The sequence below is a fragment of the Trichomycterus rosablanca genome, chromosome 6 (assembly GCF_030014385.1).
Source record: "Trichomycterus rosablanca isolate fTriRos1 chromosome 6, fTriRos1.hap1, whole genome shotgun sequence".
NCBI lineage: Eukaryota > Metazoa > Chordata > Actinopteri > Siluriformes > Trichomycteridae > Trichomycterus > Trichomycterus rosablanca.
In genome coordinates this window covers 3,689,220-3,714,259 of record NC_085993.1, presented here as the reverse complement: position 1 = coordinate 3,714,259, position 25,040 = coordinate 3,689,220, and the positions used below count along the sequence as shown (strand labels likewise).

The 25,040-nt window shown below is 43.8% G+C and overlaps 2 protein-coding genes across 4 annotated transcripts in view; one reads left to right on the top strand and one right to left on the bottom strand.

Moving 5' to 3' along the window:
• On the top strand, nucleotides 1–15,385 carry gorasp2 (golgi reassembly stacking protein 2). Its single transcript, XM_062997284.1, has 10 exons — nucleotides 1–192; nucleotides 3,607–3,687; nucleotides 5,394–5,597; nucleotides 6,120–6,206; nucleotides 7,048–7,178; nucleotides 8,889–9,021; nucleotides 11,247–11,370; nucleotides 11,456–11,542; nucleotides 13,647–13,766; nucleotides 13,860–15,385. Exons 1-10 carry the CDS (start codon nucleotides 130–132, stop codon nucleotides 14,153–14,155), a joined length of 1,326 nt encoding a protein of 441 aa, XP_062853354.1. The 5' UTR covers nucleotides 1–129; the 3' UTR covers nucleotides 14,156–15,385.
• A 2,187-nt stretch (nucleotides 15,386–17,572) lies between these two features.
• tlk1b (tousled-like kinase 1b) overlaps nucleotides 17,573–25,040 on the bottom strand; it is a 28,865-nt gene continuing 21,397 nt past the window's right edge. For all 3 annotated transcript variants that reach the window (XM_062997283.1, XM_062997281.1, XM_062997280.1), the window contains exons 19-21: nucleotides 24,436–24,547; nucleotides 23,416–23,523; nucleotides 17,573–20,106 (exon numbers count right to left, since the gene is read on the bottom strand). In XM_062997283.1, coding sequence (XP_062853353.1) covers nucleotides 19,945–20,106; nucleotides 23,416–23,523; nucleotides 24,436–24,547 — 382 coding nt within the window. In that variant the 3' untranslated portion in view covers nucleotides 17,573–19,944. The remainder of the gene's footprint in view (nucleotides 20,107–23,415; nucleotides 23,524–24,435; nucleotides 24,548–25,040) is intronic.

Below are 25,040 nucleotides of genomic sequence, written 5' to 3'. Positions count from 1 at the left end.
CCTTTCTCCCGGACTGCCACGTAACTGCTGTAGCGGCTCATCACTGCAGCTGCAACCGGGCTACGCTCACCCACAACCGGGTACACAACCAGATCATCAGCGCTTACCTTGACACGATCACGGGCAGTGATGGGGGGCTCACAGAGTGTAGAGATTCCCGGAGGAGGATCAGAGGGATACCACGTCCTCAGAGTGAGTCTTTATAAATCACTCTGGTTCTCTACACAGCAACCTTAGGATCGATTCAAAGAGCTAATGCGGATAGGGAGTGCCGATGTGGCGGCGGAAACGGGAAATATACACCGTGGATCTGTAGCGCGGCCTGTTTTACAGTGCTAATGCTAACGCTGTGAAACCAATGTAAATAAAACGAACTTTTGGTCTTAAATCGGATATAAATTATTGCATAAAATCAGACAGCGTTTATAAATACAGATTTGTTTTTTTGTGATGGATTTTGCGACGTTTTGTCATTTTTATTTGACATTTGATGTTTGAATCTCGCACTGTCACTGATGTTGCATTAGCCAGTTAGCTCTGTTTTAAAGTGCAGCGCTGTATAAATCATTACAAAAATGATTCAAAACTACATTTAATCTGCTGTTTTAATTATAAACAGTGTTAATTTAAACATTAAAAAAATATCCGGGTTAAATTCATCCAGGTTCAGATTATTCAGAATTTGTTTATCTAGGTTAGAACTAGTCAGGTGTGATTTAACTAGGTTAACTAATCTACACTAAATCCATCTACAAATCTGAGTTCCTGACAATTTGCTGGGTCAAAAATATACAGACAGCACTTTAGATGAGCCTTCGGTGGTGTAGAAAGTTCTACAATGTCATTTTTGATACAATTACTGACTGTAGTCCATCTATTTCTCTATATGCTTTTATAGCCTGCTTTCACCCTGTTCTTCAATGGTCAGGACCCCTACAGGACCTGCAGTGACACTGACATGGTGGTGGTGTGTTAGTGTGTGTTGTGCTAGTATGAGTGGATCAGACACAGCAGCGCTGCTGGAGTTTTTAAATACCGTGTCCACTCACTGTCCACTCTATTAGACACTCCTACCTAGCTGGTCCACCTTGTAGATGTAAAGTCAGAGACGAGCGCTCATCTATTGCTGCTGTTTGAGTCGGTCGTCTTCTAGACCTTCATCAGTGGTCACAGGACGCTGCCCACAGGGCGCTGTTGGCTGGATGTTTTTGGTTGGTGGACTATTCTCAGTCCAGCAGTGACAGTGAGGTGTTTAAAAACTCTCAGCAGCTCTGCTGTGTCTGATCCACTCGTACCAGCACAACACACACTAACACACCACCACCATGTCAGTGTCACTGCAGTGCTGAGAATGATCCACCACCTAAATAATACCTGCTCTGTGGTGGTCCTGTGGGGGTCCTGACCATTGAAGAACAGGGTGAAAGGTGGCTAACAAAGCATGCAGAGAAGCAGATGGACTACAGTCAGTTATTGTAGAACTACAAAGTGCTTCTATATGGTAAGTGGAGCTGATAAAATGGACAGTAGGTGCCTAGATCTTTTCTACTGAAACATGCAGTTAGGTGGATTTGCTAATCTGACTTGCCCCAGGAGTGAGTGAGTAGGTGTGTTGCCCTCTCCAAGGTGCTGAGAGATTGTGGACCCACATCAACTCTGACCAGGATGTAGCAGTTAAATATACAAACTTTCTGTTTACTGTAAATATGCCACAATCAAATCACGTCAGTAGTTACTTGTACTTACAATGTCAAAAGGAAAAAAATGTGCAGACAAAGTAAAATACCCCACCCCCATGTCAGTATTTAAATATACAGTGTATCACAAAAGTGAGTACACCCCTCACATTTCTGCAAATATTTCATTATATCTTTTCATGGGACAACACTATAGACATGAAACTTGGATATAACTTAGAGTAGTCAGTGTACAGCTTGTATAGCAGTGTAGATTTACTGTCTTCTGAAAATAACTCAACACACAGCCATTAATGTCTAAATAGCTGCAACATAAGTGAGTACACCCCACAGTGAACATGTCCAAATTGTGCCCAAATGTGTCGTTGTCCCTCCCTGGTGTCATGTGTCAAGGTCCCAGGTATAAATGGGGAGCAGGGCTGTTAAATTTGGTGTTTTGGGTACAATTCCCTCATACTGGCCACTGGATATTCAACATGGCACCTCATGGCAAAGAACTCTCTGAGGATGTGAGAAATAGAATTGTTGCTCTCCACAAAGATGGCCTGGGCTATAAGAAGATTGCTAACACCCTGAAACTGAGCTACAGCATGGTGGCCAAGGTCATACAGCGGTTTTCCAGGACAGGTTCCACTCGGAACAGGCTTCGCCAGGGTCGACCAAAGAGGTTGAGTCCACGTGTTCGGCGTCATATCCAGAGGTTGGCTTTAAAAAATAGACACATGAGTGCTGCCAGCATTGCTGCAGAGGTTGAAGACGTGGGAGGTCAGCCTGTCAGTGCTCAGACCATACGCCGCACACTGCATCAACTCGGTCTGCATGGTCGTCATCCCAGAAGGAAGCTGACGCACAAGAAAGCCAGCAAACAGTTTGCTGAAGACAAGCAGTCCAAGAACATGGATTACTGGAATGCCCTGTGGTCTGACGAGACCAAGATAAACTTGTTTGGCTCAGATGGTGTCCAGCATGTGTGGCGGCGCCCTGGTGAGAAGTACCAAGACAACTGTATCTTGCCTACAGTCAAGCATGGTGGTGGTAGCATCATGGTCTTGGGCTGCATGAGTGTTGCTGGCACTGGGGAGCTGCAGTTCATTGAGGGAAACATGAATTTCAACATGTACTGTGACATTCTGAAACAGAGCATGATCCCCTCCCTTCGAAAACTGGGCCTCATGGCAGTTTTCCAACAAGATAACGACCCCAAACACAACCTCCAAGATGACAACTGCCTTGCTGAGGAAGCTGAAGGTAAAGGTGATGGACTAAACCCAATTGAGCACCTGTGGCGCATCCTCAAGTGGAAGGTGGAGGAGTTCAAGGTGTCTAACATCCACCAGCTCCGTGATGTCATCATGGAGGAGTGGAAGAGGATTCCAGTAGCAACCTGTGCAGCTCTGGTGAATTCCATGCCCAGGAGGGTTAAGGCAGTGCTGGATAATAATGGTGGTCACACAAAATATTGACACTTTGGGCACAATTTGGACATGTTCACTGTGGGGTGTACTCACTTATGTTGCAGCTATTTAGACATTAATGGCTGTGTGTTGAGTTATTTTCAGAAGACAGTAAATCTACACTGCTATACAAGCTGTACACTGACTACTCTAAGTTATATCCAAGTTTCATGTCTATAGTGTTGTCCCATGAAAAGATATAATAAAATATTTGCAGAAATGTGAGGGGTGTACTCACTTTTGTGATACACTGTATATGTATATACATCTTTTATATACACCAATCTGTATCCATGGATTCAGGCAACTGCAGATTCCATCAAGCTCACAAGAATGATCACACAAGAACTGAGTCTGTACTGGAGTGTTGTACTGCCATTCTTGCAATGTTTTCATGCGTGTTTGGTATTAGTTACGGTACAGTGTGGGTGTAACGGGTTCTGTGTGTCCTGCAGGTTCAGGAGAACTCACCAGGACATCGGGCTGGACTGGAACCTTTCTTTGACTTCATCGTATCCATCAACAACAACAGACTGGTAAGTTCACCCTGCTCACGTCTTACCACAGTGCAGTGTAGTGGTGGATAATGTGACCAGAATTCTTTATCATGCTGTATAAAATACAAATATTTGCACACTATATAGCCAGAATGTCTGAGGACGCCTGGATTTTAAACGTCTTGGACAAGAACCGTTTGAACATAGTTGAAAGCTTATGGTTTATATGGAATGGATTTAGCTATGAACTGGACTCATTAACAAGTATGTACACATACTCTCGGCCATGTAGTGTTTTCAGCTATTTTGAGGGTATTGTTTCTGTTGTGCTATGATTTCTCACCCCTCTCACGTGTAGCATTTTCTACCAATCCAGAACTGATCCGGTAGACTGTACTACATTTTCATGCTCCAAAAACAGGTTTTCACCTCCAGCATTATTATAATTACTGTTCTAGAATAATGTTTTGTTTTTTTCCTGATCTGTGTGTCCGCTTCATGATGTCCCTAATACGAAATGACCAATAAGGACTGGTTTTTCAAACTCTAGGTCGCAATTCTTAGGTGGGTTGTGAGCCGAAAATAATAGAGAAAAATGATAATAATTGTGGAGGCTTTATGTTACATCTTGTAAACCACAGTGGGACCAGAGAGTAAGTTGTGTTGCAAGTATAAATATATGGTGATATGGTGGCTACATTTCCTTAGTCATTTATTAAGATGGGAAGGATCAGAGAACACACTTCAAATCAGCCAATAACTTTATAAAGTAGCTACCCATCTGAAAATGTCCATATTCTGAAGTTTAAAACTACCGAATGCACATGAGAAGGATGATTTGAGAGGCAATATTTTTGCAAGGAAGATGATAACATTTTGGAATTACGCTCTACAAATCCACTTCAGTGGTAGCAAACTATTAAACTATATCGTGGCAGTGGAAAAACTCTCTCTTGAAACCTGGAAAGTACACGCCTGCAGTCCGTCAGACGCTACTAGAACTTTTTAAAACGGCGCTCTGCAGTCTAACACGATAAAAGGGTTTTGTTGTTGGAAGAAGGACACTCCTTATTGTGGTGAAAAATTAGTAAAGATTTTAAAGACGTGTTTCTTCCTAAGGCTTGAACAACATTGTTAGAATACATAGCTTCTTGGACTCCATTAAGTACAAGGAGTTTTGAATGAAAATCTGACTGCCCAGACCAAAAATCTAAACACGGTGTCATAGCTGGATTTTCTTGGATCTTCTTTGTATCTAAAATCTAAACAAACACTAGAAAAAGTGTGTGGTGAGCTCAAAAAGGGAGAATCCACGAAAGAGAAACCTGGAGGATCTGAAGAGATTCCCAATTAGAGTCACTCTCAGATATCTTAATCTTAATCTGCATTTTCCAATCTCTTCAAGCGTTATATAAGAAAACTTGGAGCTGTGACACTCTGGCAGTTTTTGGTACTTTGATTTCATAACCTTTTTGTCACCGACTCCACAGCCCTTGGTAAACAGTCAAAGAAACCAATGTTTGCTTAAACCTTTAATCATCAGCGGTGAGACGCTCACCTGTATAACTCCTGGACACGTGTTCCTCTGCTGGACTGCACTCTGTAGTGATGATGCTGGGATTTCTTCCATAGGAAAGAAACCACATGTGCAGCCCTAATAATTACAAGCGGTGTTCACTGTGTATCTTAAATAACAAAGTTCTCACATGAAATGGTTTCTGAGCGCTGCTGTTTGTTTTTGTTAGAACAAGGACAACGACACCCTGAAGGACCTGCTGAAGGCAAACGTGGAGAAGCCGGTGAAGATGCTGGTGTACAGCAGTAAGACACTGGAGCTCCGTGAAGCTACGGTCACACCCAGCAACATGTGGGGTGGACAGGGCCTGCTGGGAGTCAGCATCCGCTTCTGCAGCTTCGAAGGAGCCAACGAGAATGTCTGGCACGTCCTGGTGAGTAACGGAGTCTAGGAGGACATGGGGTGCCTCGGTGGGTATCACTGTCGCCTCGCAACATGAAGGTCCTGGCTTTGGTTGCCAGGTGGTTTGACCCGGGTCCTTTCTTTGTGGGGTTTGCATGTTCTACCCTTCGTGGGTTTCCACCAGGAGCTCCAGTTTCCTCCCACAGTCCAAAGCCATGCAGTCAGGTGAACTGGAGATACAAAATTGCCCGTGACTGTGTTGAATGTTTAACTTCAACTGATGAATCAATGGTAACCTGTCATTACCGGCCCTGTCATGAATGGAACCAGTGTAGAATATGATTTTAAAATCATCATAAACCATCAAACAATACTAAACCCTGAGCCACACGAGGACCAGTCACAGTTGGGACGTGACCTAGTAAGACCTGTAATGTGGTTTACTGATCTGACTGGTTTTTCAGGCCAGTAAACCAACAATGAACAGGCTAGAAAACTTCGCTTTTGCTCTTTACCTCTTAACTTCTAACACACTTCTTCCCCCCCACCTCAGGAGGTCGAGCCGAATTCTCCAGCTGCTCTGGCAGGACTGAGGCCACACACAGACTATATTATTGGGGCGGATACCGTGATGAACGAGGTATGATCGACAGTGCATCGTATTGTTTCTATGTATGTTTTTACGGCTCATATAACAATTTAAGTTTCTAGGAAAAAGGAAAAAAAACTTCTCTTCCCAATTGGCACTCCAAATCCCATCTAAATATCTCTTGGGTGCATTCACATTAGAAGCGGTAAAACCACGCTGGGCGTCATCAAAGTGTGAATATGGGACGAATCTGCATTTGTGTGGAATAACCATCAGATCCAGTCTGAAAGCTCCACGTGTATCTGTGTTTATCAGGATTTTCCTCGCTGTTTCACTTTTAAACTTGTGTTACAGCTCGAGCTTCTGAGAAATGGTGAGAATCTGCTTTTCTAAGCCAATAATGTTTAAGCTTAACGTGGTTTAATGTAGTAAAAGAACGACACAGGAGCACTAAACTTCTCTTCATTATTACTGCTCATAAGTTTCTCCACTAACAAAATTCCGTGCTAGTTGTTTTAATGCAATAAGTCACGTTAAGAGTTGTTCGTTCGGCCCGAGTGGCTTTTATCGCATCGTATCAAACAGTTCGTCGCATTAGAGGTGCTTTAAAAAGGTCATTGGCAAACTGGGTCACAGTTCAATCAGATGAACTTAGAGCGCCGCGGCAAGCGCAGAAAACCCGAGCCCAATGCGACAAGTGTGTGTGGTGCGCGTCGATTACGTGAGCACAGCGGCAAGCTAAGCTGCACCGTCACACTCCACAGAAAACAACGGCACAGCAGCGCAAAAAAGATACGTGAACCTGATGTGGATATGAAATTAGTTTTACTGTATTTAGAATCGTTTATTTTATCTCCTGTTATAATAATGTGTGTGTGTGTTCGCTCCCCAGTCTGAGGACCTGTTCTCCTTGATAGAGACCCATGAGGGTAAAGGTCTGAAGCTGTACGTGTATAACACGGACACTGATAACTGCAGAGAAGTGGTCATCACTCCCAACGGTGCCTGGGGTGGAGAGGGCAGGTGGGTGTTAAGGACTGCTTCCATACGAGATGTCAAGCTTGTACTGATTGTGTACTTACATTGTGTATCCCTCACAGTCACACAAACACTCTAACCACTATACATACATGCCTATACATAAAGCCTTAAGGCCTCAGCACACTTCATGCGGAGACGGCGTTCGCCTGGCTTTCCCGCGACCGATGAGACGTAATCGCGGAGAAAGAGAACAACCGCGGACGTCGCGCAGAGGCTTCGCTCGCCTCGTCGCGCACACGGAAGCCGGGCGAACTCCGCGGACCACGTCACGCCGCGACAACGCCTGTGATTGGTCGGTAAAAAAAAGAGGCGTGTCATGAGAACAAACACGGATTTTGAGGAGCGTCTCGACTGTGATCATCGGCTGCGTCCGAAATCACGACTTTCATACTGAACAGTATGCAGTTATTAATCATGATTAAGCATTAAGCATTTATCAAACAGTACACGAAAAGTACCTGGATAATCTACTGCTTGGGCAGCATTTTTTGTGTATGTAAACACAGCGCACTTGCCTGTACCGGCCAAGCAGTGCGCACTACCTCTCATTTAACTGTGCGATTTTGGACACAGCCATCGTTTTTGGGTTGTCACTAACATTATAAATGTCACCGCGAACTTGCGAGCTTAGTTTCGCTGGAAGTATGCTGAGGCCTTTAATCTATTATTCGGCCATTATAATAGCCATAGCAGCTCACATGGGGTTAAGAATTAAACGAACAAACTTAGTGTGTATAACCAAACGGTCAGGGTTTAGGACAGTGTGTAAGGATGTCCGTCCCAATAAAATAAATCATTGATATTTCGAACCTGCCAAGAAATCTATGGGTCTGTCTGAAAACCCAGCGAGCTCACTTCATAGACGCACTTCACTCCATCCTACCTGCTCTCCCAAAAAAAATGCTGTCTAATGTTTTAGATGCATTAAAATGCTGCCTACCGAGATTTACATTTTGGGTTGGGGACCTTGCAGTGGTGAGGTTTGAACCGACAACCTTCTCATGGCTTAAACAGTACGTTAACCAGTGAGCTACCACTGCCCTTCACCGAGAGCTCTGTGTGCTTTCTCACCTGCGAAGGCAATCCCAGCGTTCAGTGCGGCACAACTTATTCAGTTTGGCACGAAATAAAGAAAACAAAGCTGCGAGCGGAGTTATTTTCAAATGCAAGTAATTCTTATTCGTTTAAAATTTTTATAAATGTGTACATGTGTAAGTGCCCAGTTGGCAAGGCAGGATAATCCACTAGCACACCAGCGCTGAGATTCTGAACACCCTGGTTTGTATCTCGGCTCTGCTACCGGTCGGCTGGGCACCACCTAGTGGACACAAAATTTACCACCGAGTCTGCTGGGTGGGAAAAGACCTAAATAAGTACGTAGGGTCTTTAAAACCCTGTTAGCAGAAATGGATGAGCCTTGTGTGCAAATCTGCCGAGGCACAGGCGAAGAAGAAGGGGTTGAGGGACTGCGCACGCGTCCGAGGGGGCGTGGAGCAGACAGATATACCCTCCTCGAATGCAATCGTGATCCCCAGCAGCTACGCTACGCTAAACTGGTAGAAAAAAGGAGAAAATGCAGAAATAAATAGAGAAAAATTTATACAAGTGTAGTTTATTTGCAATTTTATTATAATGAAGTGTAAAATGCTTCTCTGGTTTGGTCTGTTTCTCACCTGCGTTCTCTCTCAACAGTCTGGGCTGTGGTATCGGTTATGGTTACCTGCACAGGATCCCCACTCGGCCCTTCGAGGAGGGAAAGAAGATTAACTTCCCTGTACACGCTTCCAGTGCGCCCATCAGCCCGCTGAAGGACGGCTTCACCGAGGTTAATATTCATAACTGTATCGTGTTTATTCAATAATCCAAAGAGCACCCGATACTGACCATAATTTCTTTATTAATTCTCCTACAACACGAGTAAAAACGTTAATCACTTCTTTACGTTGGAATGCGGCGGCTTCCCAGCACATACTGAGGATTAGAGATGCATGAGTACCGATACCGCAAATACCCGATACCGCGCTCATTAACTCGTACTCGTACTCGCAAACGAGGCTCCGATACGAAACATCCGATACCGTGTACCTAGTGCACGTCGCTGCGTTATGCCCGGTTCACACTACACGACTTTTGCCCTGATTTTCGCTCGGCGCTCGGCGACCGGATCGAGTTTTCTAGCACGTCAGATATCTGATCTGAGATGTGCGACTGGGAATGAGGGACATGTGGAACAGCCAATGAGAACGCAGGATACGGTGTGAGGGGAAACGCAGGAGAGGAGTGTAAACCGGTGGGACAGGGGGATGATATAGTTTATATCAGAATACATCAGCACACACACACGTTTTACAGTGTTTCTGACCTGATCGTTCTCTACAAAACACCAACACTGCAAAAATATTTATTAACCTCCAACTCACTACAGAACAATCCATGCTATTCGTGTTGCCAAATTTTTCCTCCTTGATTTCATCACGTCAGCGCACAAACACTTTGATCACTCGCTACTTGTTGACGTGCATTTTTGGACGTGGTATCATTAAACTTCTCGTCACTTCTCACGTGTGTTTTTGTTTTTAAAAAAAACGGTATTCTAAATAGGTATCGGTATCGGCAAGTACAAAAATACATGTACTTGTACTCGGTTGGGAAAAAATGGTATCGATGCATCCCTACTGAGGATCATGCTATGCTCTCTGTATTCGTCCACCTCCTTATTCTGTGCCTTAACCTGTCCCTAGGAGTTGCTGTTGCAGCAGCAAGTAGGTGACTCCTCAGATTCATCCATGCCCTTGCGCCCTTTTGTTCGTCATGATAGGCGAATGCATTAGTCAACCGGTATTAACCTAGCCACCCGGCACCATGTGCACACCTCCAGGACCAAGAAGACTTAATATAACAATCACATCGACAAATGTTTCTGCTCCTCTCCTAAGACGGGCTACACCCAAGCCCAACTCAAAAAAGTTTATTCCCACAGTGCTTTTGTTTCATTATATTTGTATTATTCTGTCCTAGTTGCTTATTAACAGTGACGGTCAGCTTTGTCAGCTTAATCACCAATAATAGAGGGATTGGACAGTAGGACTAGGTTGTCGTTCAGCATGTTCTTCGGTCGGCTTCAGACTAACAATTAAACACATACTGATAGACTGCAAAACACTAAACTCAGAAAGACTTTTAAAAACAGCACCAGGAAAAATTATTAATGTTTTAACATATTTAAATCTAAAACGTCTTTTATAATTCGTTTTAAATGACACAAAGTGAAGAAGCAACTTGAGTGCGGCCGTATGAATGACCCCAGCGTGTCGATACGGCGCTAAAACGAATCAATCAATCAATCGGTCGGCTTCTAAAGAAGAGTGTGAGATTAGGATTAGGATTAGCAGAAGTAATTAGGTGTTGTGATTAGGGCTGCAACTATCGATTATTTTTGTAATCGAGTATTCTATCGATTATTCCAGCGATTAATCGAGTAATCGGATAAGAAATACTTTTGCTTTAATTAAGAGCAAACATAAATGGGTGATTCTTTAATTGGGGGAACTTCCCTAGGTTATAAATATGTGTTAAAAAAAAAACTTTATTACAAAACAAATATTTTAGGTATTAAAAAGATCATTCATTGCATTACTAAAAAATTACATACCAAAATAATGATGATTTCCATTTTTTATGATGATTTAAACATCAATATTTCACTACTTTGGCCTTGTCCCCAACCCAGACTAGAAGGCCATGGCTTAAGACCAATAGAAGTAGCATAAAACACCAATTCCTGCCATAAAATATCACAAATGTGATAACATGGCTTTATAAAAACAAACGAACAAACACTAAGAGTGTAGGAATAGAGTCAGTCAGACAGGTAATGAGGGGCAGGATCATGAAGAGCTTTGTAGGTGAGAAGTAGTATTCTGTATTGAACCCAATGGAGCTTGTACAGAATGAGGGAGATACAGGAAACTGTCTTGGTGCGAGCAGGTACCCTAGCCACTATAGTCTGCTAAACCAGTTTGACGTCACCGTTTCTCTCCGCTGTCTTAGGTTCAGCTGTCTGCAGTAACCCCACCTCCTGTTTCACAACCTGGTACCACGGGACTTGAGGGCAACCTGTCTGGCCTGTCAATCAACTCTGCTGCACCCACCATGCCTACCGAGCTTCGCACAGGTACGCCCTTCTCATCCGCTCTTCCAGTTCGTGGGAAGTCGTTACACACAAATGCACACGGCTAAGAGCGTTCGTGTCTTTTCAGGTGTGCCCACGGTCCCTCTGCTGCCCACTCATGTCACCCCGGCCATGGGTACTCTGCCCTCAGTCAACCCCGCCACAACAATACCAGGTAACACCCACTGCTTGCTTTAAAGCTCTATACTTACAGAATCTGACCAAGAATCGGCCTCTATTACAAGTTGAAAATCTTCCACAGTTTAGAAGAAAACTTGGCACGCCATGCTCATGTCATCAGTTTAGGGTCGCCTTAGGGTAACCCCAATATTAACGTGTTTTTTTCCATATAAGGATGGACCAACCAGAGCGGCTTTCAATTGGAGTTGCAGCTCTGGGTGGGATCCCATCACTGGCAGGTGATGAGAAGCGGCCACAGATTGGACACATTTTAAAGGGGCCATGTCTCGATCCGATCAGATCGGGGGCTGTGCACGGAGCTGTGGATTCTCGTGGAGGAGGGGGGGGATCCAGTAAATCCAGTAAAAATGAATTAAATACAAAACAATAAGATGCTGTATTCAGATAGCAAGCTCCTCATGATGAGCTAGCTAGGAAGTCTTTTTGTTTATGTATATATTGTAACGTATTTCTTTAATGTATGTTTTTTACCCCAATCTAGTCGTACCCAATTACCAGGGTTGTATCTGTTTTCCACTGCTGCAGACAGACCCTGACTAAAGAGGGCTGTACCTAAAAAATGCCCTGTCTGCATTTTGCTTTTGTTTCACCTGCACACCGAGGGGGTTGGAGCTTGTACCAAGAGTAAAGAACTGATCCCCATTATCCCCCGTCCTTTTCCAGGCACCACTGACCAGCCCCCCCGTTTAACCTTGTATAACTGGACCTTTGGCATTATTGTGTTTGAATCACCCCACAGAACAGACCCTACTCTTTAATAATCAATACAGTGGCAGAAACTAGGATTCTGGGAAAAGTAGTTGAAAAAAAAAAAAAACACTTATGAACACAAAACTACCATAACGTTTTTGGTTAGACTTCAGCTTTTTATCCACCCAAACTAGTATATTCTTTGTGACTATGTTGTTGACATGGGGCTCATGCACAGAGACATAAGAAAGCCAAACTACAAACTAGAAAATCAGTGGCTGGTTCATTTTTTTTCAGTCCTTGCTTACGGTACATTTTTTGCAATCCTTACTTTAAGAAACAAACCTGATAAACTAGCCACTCAACTTGTCTGCCATCTCTCTCAGTGCCAGAGTTGTACCTGTACATTAGGGCTGCAACAATCAATTATTTTTGTAATCGAGTATTCTATCAGTTATTCCAGCGATTAATCAAGTAATCGGATAAGGAATACTTTTGCTTTAATAAAGAGCAAAAATAAATACATTTAAAATGAATTAAGACGCGTCTCTTAAAACAAACTGCACATTTTTAATCCTTGCATACAGGACAGTTTAAAGAGAACGTTATTAAAATGCAAAACCAAATACATCAAAAATAAATCAAATTACTTTTAAAATGTATATAGGCGACCTGAAACTAAGGCATAAATAATAATAAACAATAATATATAAACATAAGCCTCTAATTTGTGCAACTTTCAGAATTAAAAGTTTCAGCTACAGCTCACACAGAACATAAAGCTTTAATATTTTGTTGGGAGGTTTTGTAAGAGGTTCTGTCAGGATTGTATCTCCTAGATGAGGTAGATCTGGTGTTTGTGTGCGTGTACGTGTGTGTTTGCCTGAGCCTTCAAAAAAGCCTGTGGTGGTTGCAGTGAAGAAACGTAACGTAAACGTATCAGCAACATGCTCTGATGGTGTGGATGTTGTTCTGAGTTTTTGTTTTTTCAGCTTAAAATGATCCCAAACTTTCTGTGATTTTTCTCTGTCCGGTCTCCTCTGTTCGCCCCTCGCTATTTTCTCTCTCTCTCCATTTCGCAGTCAGCGCTATCAAACCTCGGCTGTGTCTCAAACCGCTACATTCATACTGAACAGTATGCAGGAGTGCCGAGCGTGTCCAAAAACGTAGCGTTCGTTGAACTGTACGCGAAAAGTACCCGGTTTAAGTACTGATAAGTACTGTTTAAGTATGAGATTTGGGACGCAGCCCTCGGCTTCTTCACGTCACCTGCTCACAGTGTAAACACGTCGTCCGTGCGAAACACCGTGAGCTGTATATAGTTGTATGGATTAAACGATGCCTCGATGCGAAAAATTTGTTTCACTGATGGTTGCTGTTTGTTTCAGGGTTAATGCCGTTACCCAGGGGTCTTCCTCCTCTACCAAACCTCCCCAACCTGAACATTCCTCTGCCAGACCTCAGTGGAGTGTCATTAGCGGGAATCCCTGGTCTTCAGACCACCACAGGTACCTACGCACTTACATGTAATAATGAACTTGTCACTTTAACTCTGATGCCATCCTTATTGAACCCTGCGTTTTAATTGTGTTTCCGTGCAGGTTTGCCCCCGCTTCCCCCTCTACCCCCTCTACCCCCTCTAAACCTGCCTGGTATGGCCCCTCTTCCCAGCATTCACGGTGTTCTGCCCTCCTCCACTTCCCGTGCAATGCACGTCACGTCCCTGCCCTCCGACCTCCTTCCACCCGCTGGCCCAGTCGCCCCCTCCCTGACAGTCAATCAGACTCCAGCACTGATCCTGGACGCTACGCCGACCGCCGTGACGGACATATCTACAGAGACGAGCATGCTGGAGAAGTCAGAGACAAGTGCACAGGCCGCGGCGGAATCATCGTAACAATCTTTTATCTGCATCCTGAAAATCTCTCGCTCTCTCTCTCCCCTATATATAGATATATCTCTCTCGCCCTTCGGTTTAGGAATTGTATTTATTCAGCGTAACACGACCCAGCGGGTAGAAACACGTACACAGGCATGCGAGGGCACACTGAGCGGGGGGGGACGAGGACACACGGGTGCACGTTGTAAAAGTAGGATTTGTCAAAAAAAAATTGTGCCAGTCCCAAGTAACGATGAGAAGGCTTTTTATTTATGAGATACCAACGCTCACGACTACGCAAGGTTAATGTCGCACGCTAAGGCATTCCATTACGTATCAAGGTCTGATTTCTACTGTCAGCACAACCTGCATTCTGAGTGTTGCAGAAAGGGGGCACTGTAGTGACTGTATGTGTTTTACACATGGAGCTTGAGTGTGTTTTTCTCTCATGTCATGGCAGAGCATTTGTGTGTGTGTGGACAAAATAATGGAAACACCAAGTGAAATGAGTGATTTAGACACTAGCTTTAATTTGTAGCTTGTTTCCTTGTATGACAGGATCTGCTGTGACCCTGACCAGGATCTTTTGCCCAGCAGCTCCCACTCTGTCAGTCAAAGAGACATTTTTTTAAAACGGCTCTAAACAAACGCCGTTGATTGGCTGGTAGAAACGTTATCTGAGTCGTAATTGGCTCGGGATCCAGAAAGATCCGTGTCCGTTTTGCTAAAAGAATAAAACAGGAACGTCGGTGATTAGGTTTTAATCCACGTTTTTTGATGAATTCGTACAGAGTGCTCCTGATGTGTTTGGCCCCTTTCTCTCTGCTCACACTACCACAGTAACTAGGACAGAAATAATAAGAACTAATACTAGAGCTTTTCGGATTGAGCGTTTCTTTTCTGTAATTGTCCCGTTTGCATTTTATTTTTGCTTTCTTCTCCTTCAGTTCTTTATTTCCCTTTTTTTTTATAGATATGAGACGTTAGTTTGGTGTAATGAATGAATCCAGTGTTTCCTCTGTTAGATGTGAAGAATGTATCTATTGTTGCTGAAATGAGTCTTTATATGAATATAATGAATGATTGGGGGGTTAGCAGGGTGTGTCCTCGCCTCTCAGTGAGCTCTCTGCGCTGGTTGGTTTCAGAAACACGTGCACACTAAGTAGAAGAGCGAATAACAGAACTTCAGTCGGCTTGTGCAACATCTACACTTGTAAAGAACACAAGCAATAAAGAGGTTTTACAGAACAGTGTCACTCGGTCTCCTTTTCTTCTCTACATCGTGTCTCCAATAAAAGTACAGCGGTACCTTGTAACTCAACCTCCCCTAAACTCAAAATCTTTGAAACTCAACACCCTTCATCGAGAAATTTGTACCCTTAAACTCAACGTTTCCCTTAAACTCAACGTGTGTGTGGCTGCCGCTTTGTTCAGCGCTCGGCTTAAGCGGTAAAACGTCATGCGAACACGAGAAAAATCTGCATTTGTGTGGAATAACCATCAGATTTACTCTGAAAGCTCCACATCTGTGTTCAGCTGTGTTTCTCCTGTTTTACTTTTAATTATTTCTGAGAAATTGTAAGAATCCGCTTTTCCGAGAGAGTCTAAAACGCTTATCATAAAAAAAGTAACTTAATGTATTAAAAGAACAACACAGAAACACTAAACATCTCACAATTATTACAAAAGTTCTCTCCACTAATTAAGAAGCACAAGAAAACAATAAAGTAGTAAAGCTAAAGCACAGGTTTTATTGTATTTTTATTGATTTTGAACTGTTTTTAATTGTATTTCAGTGTTTTTATATTATATTTGTGTTATTTTCAGTGTATAAGTTTCTAAACAACCTCATTATTTTACATAAGCCTAAAATATCTGCAGTTCTACAGGACCATGAAACACATTAACAGGTTTCCCAAACATCCTTATGGGGAAAAAATACCTTAAAACTCAACGCCACTCCCAGAACCAATTGATGTTGAGTTTTAAGGTACTACTGTAATTTTGCACTTAAGCTTGGTGTGGAAAATGTATTTGCCCCTTTCATCCACTACTTCATGCTTTGCTCTTCTTCATAGAACTGATTCAAATCAGAAATGCTGCTGATTTTTCAGGCATGAACTGCAGGTCTCACCACAGCATCTCTACTGGGTTCAAGACTAAGCTGGTCCAAAACTTGTATCCTCTGTCCTGCTGCAATTCAAATCACACTTCAGCTCCTGGATAGACTCGTCAGAGTGGAAAATCAGAGTATGGCTGTTTCTTCTGGTTAGCAGCGCTTGCAGTCATTAGACAGACCTTAGCTCTTTTTTCTGGGATCTTTTATCTCTTCCTGGAGCGGTCGCTATTTAGCAGACTGACCATTCCATACCTTAAGTGATCATCAGGTGATGAAGGTTTTTAATCATTTTTTAAAGACTCAGATGTTCGGACAGACAGAGGAAGCTCGTTCCACCACTTGCGTGCAAGTACAGAGAAGAGCCTGGATGCTCGTCTTCCCCGAGTCATGGGTGGAGGATCAAGTCGAGCGAGACTAGTGGCTCGGAGGTTGCGTTATACAGAGCGGGGTTTGATCAGACCACGAAGGTAGCTTGGGGCTGGTCCATTTTTGGCTTTGTAGGTGAGCATCAGTGTTTTAAACTGAATGCGGGCAGCTACAGGAAGCCAGTGAAGGGAACGCAGCAGTGGGGTGATGTGGCAGTGTTTAGGTTGGTTAAAAACCAGGCGAGCAGCTGCATTTTGAATGAGGGTTTAGTAGTAGACATGGGAGCTCCTGCCCGGAGGGAGTTGCAGTAGTCCAACTGTGAGATTACAAGTGACTGGACCAGAATCTGAGTAGCTTACATGGAGAGAAATAAACGAATCTTCCTGATGTTGAAGAGGAGGTGAAAAAGATCAACAATAACCATCAGATTCTTAGTAATTGAATGGGCTCCCCATTGCTGCTGCAATTGCAGCCTCTGTTGGCTTGTTAAGGCACCTGCAGAAGGGATGGTTGTTTCACAGACAGCACTGTGACTCCGTATGTGACACTGCTCTTTGTATGATCACTGACAGGGTGGCGAATGTGACCTACATTTAACAGTGGTCTCCTGCCATTGTCAGAAAGAAACCCAAACCATAATTGTATGGCGAGAAACGTCCTCAGATGTCAGAAGTGCCAACAAAACTGGTTTGTCATGAATAAGAGGCTGCTGGGTGGCACTGTTCACAATCAGGGGCTGCAATAGCAGCAGCAATAAGGAACATCTTTTACCACAGTCACAGCCAATCGTGTCTGTGAACACTTTCCATTCTATACCACAGCTGAGATTTGAACCTGACGTCTCATGATCTCAGCTGTGGTGGTTGTTATCACAAAACTGACACATTTTTTGTGTGGTATTAATATTCCGGTGATGAAGTGAGAGCTGAAGAAAGCGTCTGAGGCAGGTGTATTAAAATAACGGTTTAGAATTTTATTTCTCTTTCGGCTACATTTCCTACAACAGCAGCAGCATTTCAGAGACGGATCACAGACGGACTGTGAGAAGACAGGAGGAAAGCGGAGTGGTAACGGTGATTCCAGGGAGGTGCAATTCAACCCCAGTCCAGCCATAGTGGCGACTCATGACACCCCAGCACTCTGAGGTTCAGACCATATTCTGTCTGCTAGTAACTTATTACTCACTTGTTCACTTTTGTTACTTAAACACACACACACACACACACACTCATGTTCATACAAACAATCCTGTCATACACTGACACAATACATGTCCACCTGCACACACACTCCAGTCATACACAGATTTAAACTTACACACTCCGACACAGATTTGCACAATATTGAACATATTCAGACTTGTCCAACAAACAGAATGGATTGTAAATGTGCTGCTTTTGTCAATTATATCAAATATTAAACAATTGGGGTGTAACTAAAAACTAAAAGCAACACTAAATAGCAGCAACATGTAAAACTGCTTCAAAGGGGAAATAAACAATGAGGCGATCCTGCATCCAGCAAACCGGCAAACTAACATCTGTATTAACGTCTGGAATCATTTTGTGCCAAAAATATTCTAAACTTTAAAGATCCACAAGATAAATGTAATCAAATCAAAAGTAGAAAAAGAGACAATCAAAATTTTTTAGGCTTCCATGTGGGGCAAAAGAGAAGTGAAGTGGTTCACTCTGTCAGAGGCCATCCAAAAGTCCAAGAGAGCAGAAATGGCAATTTACTTAATTTCTGACTCTTCTATCCAGTAAGCAACGGTCATCATGTCAGTATCACCTTATTTCCCTTTTTAACCACCAGCTCACCTTGTTTATAAAAAATTTTTTAAATGCATTTTTCTCCCCATTTTTCTACCGATTTAGTGCATCCAATTTGTCTTCTGCTACTGTTTGTTTGTTTATTAGGATTTTAACGTCATGTTTTACACTTTGGTCACATTTATGACAGGAACGGTAGTTACTCATTACTCAAGATTCATCAGTTCACAAGTTTAATATCAATTTTGCATCTCTTGTTCGCCTCACTTGGACGTCTTTGGACTGTGGGAGGAAACCGGAGCTCCCGGAGAAAACCCACGCGGACACGGGGAGAACATGCAAACTCCACACAGAAAGGACCCGGACCGCCCCACCTGGGGATCGAACCCAGGACCTTCTTGCTGTGAGGCGACAGCGCTACCCACTTAGCCACCGTGCCGCCGCTCTTCTGCTGCTGACAGACTCTAGATTAGCATCCAAGGAGAGCACGCCGCTGTCCACGCCTTCTTTACACGTGTACAGCCCGTCCGCGCTTCGAGCGTCTCTTCCGCCAATCAGGGTCCTTACACAGCGTATGAAGACCCACCCACCCACACATAGTCCGGTCTTCACCCTGCAGATACGGTGGCCAATTAGTATCCGCTGCAGGCACTGCTAATTATGCCCACCCGATCGGCGGCAACACCGAGCCTCAAACCCGGGAGTGCCGGTGCGTCAGCGGAATATCCCGCTGTGCCACCTGGGAGCCGTTTATTTAAATTTTAATGAACTCGATTTATTGAACATAAAATTTCAGTGAGCATCATTTTCAGTTTATAATAACCTGTCATACGGTGCTAGACAAAGGGACGACCGTAGTAAAGGTTTGTACATCACTGACTTGATGCCGGTCTCATGCGCTGTAGAGTTTGGTCTGATCGACCTCAAGCTCTGGAGTTCAAATCTCAGCTATGGCCTTGGGTTGGGTTTCTAACAGGTACAATTTGTCATACGTCAGGGCTGGAAGATGATTCATAAAGAGTAAAGCCTAATTCTCCGTACGCAATACAGCTCTCTGTAAAATGCCTCACCATAACAGCCCTACACTAAGAAGTCTCCAAATACCTAAAAATCCCCATTGCAGCTTTAACACTTGGCACAAAGTGTTTTCCATAGACGACGTTTAGGAAGACGTCTGCACCTTCACCTGTCAAAATGTGTGACTGAAAGACATGCTAACACACACACACACACATTGTTTTCTAGCATCCCTTATACACACACAAGCCAGAAGGGAACATAAGACAGTAATAGCAGTGTGAAGCGCAACATCCGCTCGCGTGTTTATAAATAAGTAGATATACTCTACTGCCCCCCCCCATATTCAAGTTTATTCCCCTAAAAATATACCCTACTGCCCCCCACATTCAAGTTTATTCCCTACAGTCCGAGTGCAAGCAAGACGAGATTCATGTCACTTCCCAAGTGCCAGGCAGTGGGCGTGTCTTTCAGCTAAAACTCACACAGGCCCCTCCCACGTTCTCCATCCACACAGGTACTTAAGAATAAAGTTAATAGGAGATAATAGAGGAGGAGGCTGGGCTATTGGGCGTGGTCTGCAGGTTTCCTGAATTGGCTCGTCTGATGTGAGGCAGTAGGTAGGAGTCGCGGCACAGCAGGTGGACGTCGTAACGGTCCTCTTTCCTGTAGGCCAAACAGCGCCGAATAAACACCTGCAGACAGAGAGGAAAGAAGGGTCACAAACCTCAATCGCTTACAACCAACCAACCAAACAACCGTGCCATCCCGCCCGTTTTCAAACACTATGCATACAGTAGACCCTTGACTTACGAATGTAACTGGTTCCGAAGGGCTGCTCTTAAGTCAAAATGTTCGTTAGTTAAACCTATTTTTACCATAAGAAACCCAAACCCCCCCTTATCTAACCTCTCTAATGTCTTAAATGCTCTTTTTTGTTATAAATACACGTATATTTCCCTTAAATCTTAAATTATAGAATAGACATTACTGTAATAAACAATAATAAACAACACTACACAGTAGTACTGTACATAAACACACATCACATTTCAGTACAGTACGTGTGCTGTACCATACACCATAATACATTTCCTTCTTTTTATATAAAATGTATCTACCAGAAACAACAATAACTCTCATATTTCTCTAATATTTCTTCTTTATTTCAATACTGTTGTATTTTGTAGTCGTAATTGCACGAAAGAAAGAATACTTTACTGAGCCGATTTCCTTCTTCTCTCTCACTCACTGTCCCCTCTGTCTGATACACAGAGACACCTACTGGCAGGAGTAATTATACAACAACAAAAAGTAATAGATTCATTTTCTCACCACTACGCTCTCTCTGCAATTTTCTCCCCTAATCTAGTCGTGTCCAATTCCCCTGATCGCGTCCTCTATACTGATTCGACCCTTTTGCCGCTGACTGAGGACGCCTCTCAACTGACTTGCGCCCCCTCCGGCACGCAGTCAGTACAGCCTGCATTTTTCACCTGCACGAGCCGAGTTCATACACCGAGAGACGCCGCGCACGGAGGGTCACACCCCCCCTCGATGTTATTCCTCAGCCCTGTGCGGGCGCCGTCAGTCAACCAGCAGGGGCCGCAGTCGTACCAGTTATGAGGACCTATGCTCCGACTCTACCCCTAACCCTGAACAACAGCCAAACGTTGTTCATACTGCCGCCCAACCCAGTCGGAAAGGCAGAGCCGAGTTTCGATACGATGCATCTAGAAACCCAACTCTGGTGCGCTAGCGTACTTTACCGCTGCGCCACCTGAGCGGCTTAATATTCAATTTTACAAAATATAAAGAAAACACTGAAAAAACACCGTCCGCTGTCCGAATGTTTGCTCACTGTGTATATATATATATACAGTGTATCACAAAAGTGAGTACACCCCTCACATTTCTGCAGATATTTAAGTATATCTTTTCATGGGACAACACTGACAAAATGACACTTTGACACAATGAAAAGTAGTCTGTGTGCAGCTTATATAACAGTGTAAATTTATTCTTCCCTCAAAATAACTCAATATACAGCCATTAATGTCTAAACCACCGGCAACAAAAGTGAGTACACCCCTTAGTGAAAGTTCCTGAAGTGTCAATATTTTGTGTGGCCACCATTATTTTCCAGAACTGCCTTAACTCTCCTGGGCATGGAGTTTACCAGAGCTTCACAGGTTGCCACTGGAATGCTTTTCCACTCCTCCATGACGACATCACGGAGCTGGCGGATATTCGAGACTTTGCGCTCCTCCACCTTCCGCTTGAGGATGCCCCAAAGATGTTCTATTGGGTTTAGGTCTGGAGACATGCTTGGCCAGTCCATCACCTTTACCCTCAGCCTCTTCAATAAAGCAGTGGTCCTCTTAGAGGTGTGTTTGGGGTCATTATCATGCTGGAACACTGCCCTGCGACCCAGTTTCCGGAGGGAGGGGATCATGCTCTGCTTCAGTATTTCACAGTACATATTGGAGTTCATGTGTCTCTCAATGAAATGTAACTCCCCAACACCTGCTGCACTCATGCAGCCCCAGACCATGGCATTCCCACCACCATGCTTGACTGTAGGCATGACACACTTTTCTTTGTACTCCTCACCTGATTGCCGCCACACATGCTTGAGACCATCTGAACCAAACAAATTAATCTTGGTCTCATCAGACCATAGGACATGGTTCCAGTAATCCATGTCCTTTGTTGACATGTCTTCAGCAAACTGTTTGCGGGCTTTCTTGTGTAGACACTTCAGAAGAGGCTTCCTTCTGGGGTGACAGCCATGCAGACCAATTTGATGTAGTGTGCGGCGTATGGTCTGAGCACTGACAGGCTGACCCCCCACCTTTTCAATCTCTGCAGCAATGCTGACAGCACTCCTGCGCCTATCTTTCAAAGACAGCAGTTGGATGTGACGCTGAGCACGTGCACTCAGCTTCTTTGGACGACCAACGCGAGGTCTGTTCTGAGTGGACCCTGCTCTTTTAAAACGCTGGATGATCTTGGCCACTGTGCTGCAGCTCAGTTTCAGGGTGTTGGCAATCTTCTTGTAGCCTTGGCCATCTTCATGTAGCGCAACAATTCGTCTTTTAAGATCCTCAGAGAGTTCTTTGCCATGAGGTGCCATGTTGGAACTTTCAGTGACCAGTATGAGAGAGTGTGAGAGCTGTACTACTAAATTGAACACACCTGCTCCCTATGCACACCTGAGACCTAGTAACACTAACAAATCACATGACATTTTGGAGGGAAAATGACAAGCAGTGCTCAATTTGGACATTTAGGGGTGTAGTCTCTTAGGGGTGTACTCACTTTTGTTGCCGGTGGTTTAGACATTAATGGCTGTATATTGAGTTATTTTGAGGGAAGAATAAATTTACACTGTTATATAAGCTGCACACAGACTACTTTTCATTGTGTGAAAGTGTCATTTTGTCAGTGTTGTCCCATGAAAAGATATACTTAAATATCTGCAGAAATGTGAGGGGTGTACTCACTTTTGTGATACACTGTATATATATATATATAGAGAGAGAGAGAGAGAGAGAGAGAGAGACGGTTGGAGTCAACTTGTTTGTGACGTCACGTCATCCGAAATCCGAAATTTGTTTGTACGTTAAGTTGAAAAAGATCGTTCGTAACCCGAAATGTTCGTATGGTAAACCGTTCGTAACTGAAGGGTCTACTGTACCTTTAAGTATTTTTTCATCTAAATCTATTCAAAATCTAAACCAATAACAATGCATGCAATTGAAAGAGGTCACGTTTGCAGGAGGAATGAAAAACCTTGTCGACCCTCCCTCTCTCAGGCACGGCCGATTCTGCCTACTAAGACGTCCGGAACTCAAGATTCCAAGTCCAGAGATTGAGAGCTTAGTGGTCGAGTATGTTCTAGCATCTAAGATCAAAGGAGTCAAGCCCAAACAAGAAGGAAATGGACGGCTTGTTTTGGACGTGTAGATGAAAGTGGAATGTCATGTAATGAGAACACTGACCTTGGCTTCGTTGCTGACCACAGGTTTAGGGGGAAACTGGACCTCTGTGGCTTTGAGGATGGTGTTCTCCTGAAGGATGTCCTGCTGAGACTGGTTATGACCGAACGGCTGCAAAACAAAACCAATAAAACAAGAGGAGAATATGCTTATACAGGTTTTGCTATCGGGGTTCCGATCATATTAAATATCAGTTAGAATCAGGCTGATAACAGATAAAGTCTTCTTACGTGTTCAATAGAAACTATTTTTTTATACCATTATACACCCATGAGCATTAAAACCACCCCCCAAAAAGCCCACAGCAAAGTTTATTCAGTAGCACTGGTGCATGTCAGGGTGGGGGATCTATTCGTTGGTCGGCTGAACCAGTGAAACCAGTGCATGACAGAAACTGGAGGAAATAATGAAGAACAATCAGCTCTCACTCACCACTAAAACCACTGCAGTTTCTTAAATGGCTGATAATCAGATCAGATTCTATTTTTGGTGACTTGTTCAGCACCTTAATATCAGTATTGCTGGGGCAGTTGTAGCCCAGCGGTTAAGGTACAGGGTTTGTAATCGAAAGGTCGCTGGTTCAAGCCCCACCACGGTCAGGCCCTTGAGCAAAACCTTTAATCCACAATTGCTTAGATAACACACCGTCACAGCACTGGATAAAAGCATCTGCTAAATGCCAAAAATGAATTAAATGTTTATTTTATTTATTAGGATTTTATTAGGATCTTTGGTTCCATTCATGACAGGACAGATAATTACTGGTTACACAAGATTCATCCATTCAAGTTTAATGTCAGACACAGTCATGGGCAATTTTGAATTTTCAATTCACTTCACTTGCACATCTTTGGACAGTGGGAGGAAACCGGAGCACCCAGAGGAAACCCACGCAGACACGGGGAGAACATGCAAACTCCACAGGAAGAAAAATGAATTAAATGAAGAGAACAAACTGACATGTTGGTAAACACCCACTTCAAAAAATCCGACTCAGTGCGGCGCTCAGTGCAAGTTTGTTACCTTGCGTCCATACAGACACTGGAAGAAGATGACACCCACAGACCAGACGTCCACTTTATTGGAGATCTTCGGCGGCTCTTTACCGACCACGAAACACTCTGGTGGTAAATACCTGCAAACACCAACACAGTCAGTCAGAGACACGGACCACTGCCTGTAGATGTTCTGTTCTCCAAGTCACATTCATTCATTCACTTTATAGAACTACATCATACTGGTCAAAGTCACAGTGGGTCCACTCTCTATTTCCTCGGCTGCTCCCGTTAGGGGTCCCGTTAGCCCTTTCCGACACGATCCTCCCTATTTATCCGGGCATGGGACCGGCACTACAATGCACTGGTTTATGCATCCTAGTGGCTGGTACCTATAGGGCAATTCAGTGTCTCCAATTAGCCTGGCTGCATGTTTTTGGACTGTGGGAGGAAACCGGAGCGCCCGGAGGAAACCCACGCAGACACGGGGAGATCATGCAGGACGTTGGTGCTGTGCCACACCCACCATACCTGCTGAACTATAATTCTGCCACAACTACACGATACATAAATATGAGGAGGTGCTTGGGTGGCTCAGCAGACTATTATGAGACCAGATTCGAATCTTAGCTG

What these genes read in the sequence shown, in the direction of transcription:
- gorasp2 (XM_062997284.1), top strand. Translation starts at nt 130, where the DNA reads ATGGGGGGCTCACAGAGTGTAGAGATTCCCGGAGGAGGATCAGAGGGA. An exon ending in AGGGATACCACGTCCTCAGA is followed by an intron (nt 193 to 3,606) that starts GTGAGTCTTTAT and finishes TGTGTCCTGCAG; the next exon opens with GTTCAGGAGAACTCACCAGG. An exon ending in CCATCAACAACAACAGACTG is followed by an intron (nt 3,688 to 5,393) that starts GTAAGTTCACCC and finishes TGTTTTTGTTAG; the next exon opens with AACAAGGACAACGACACCCT.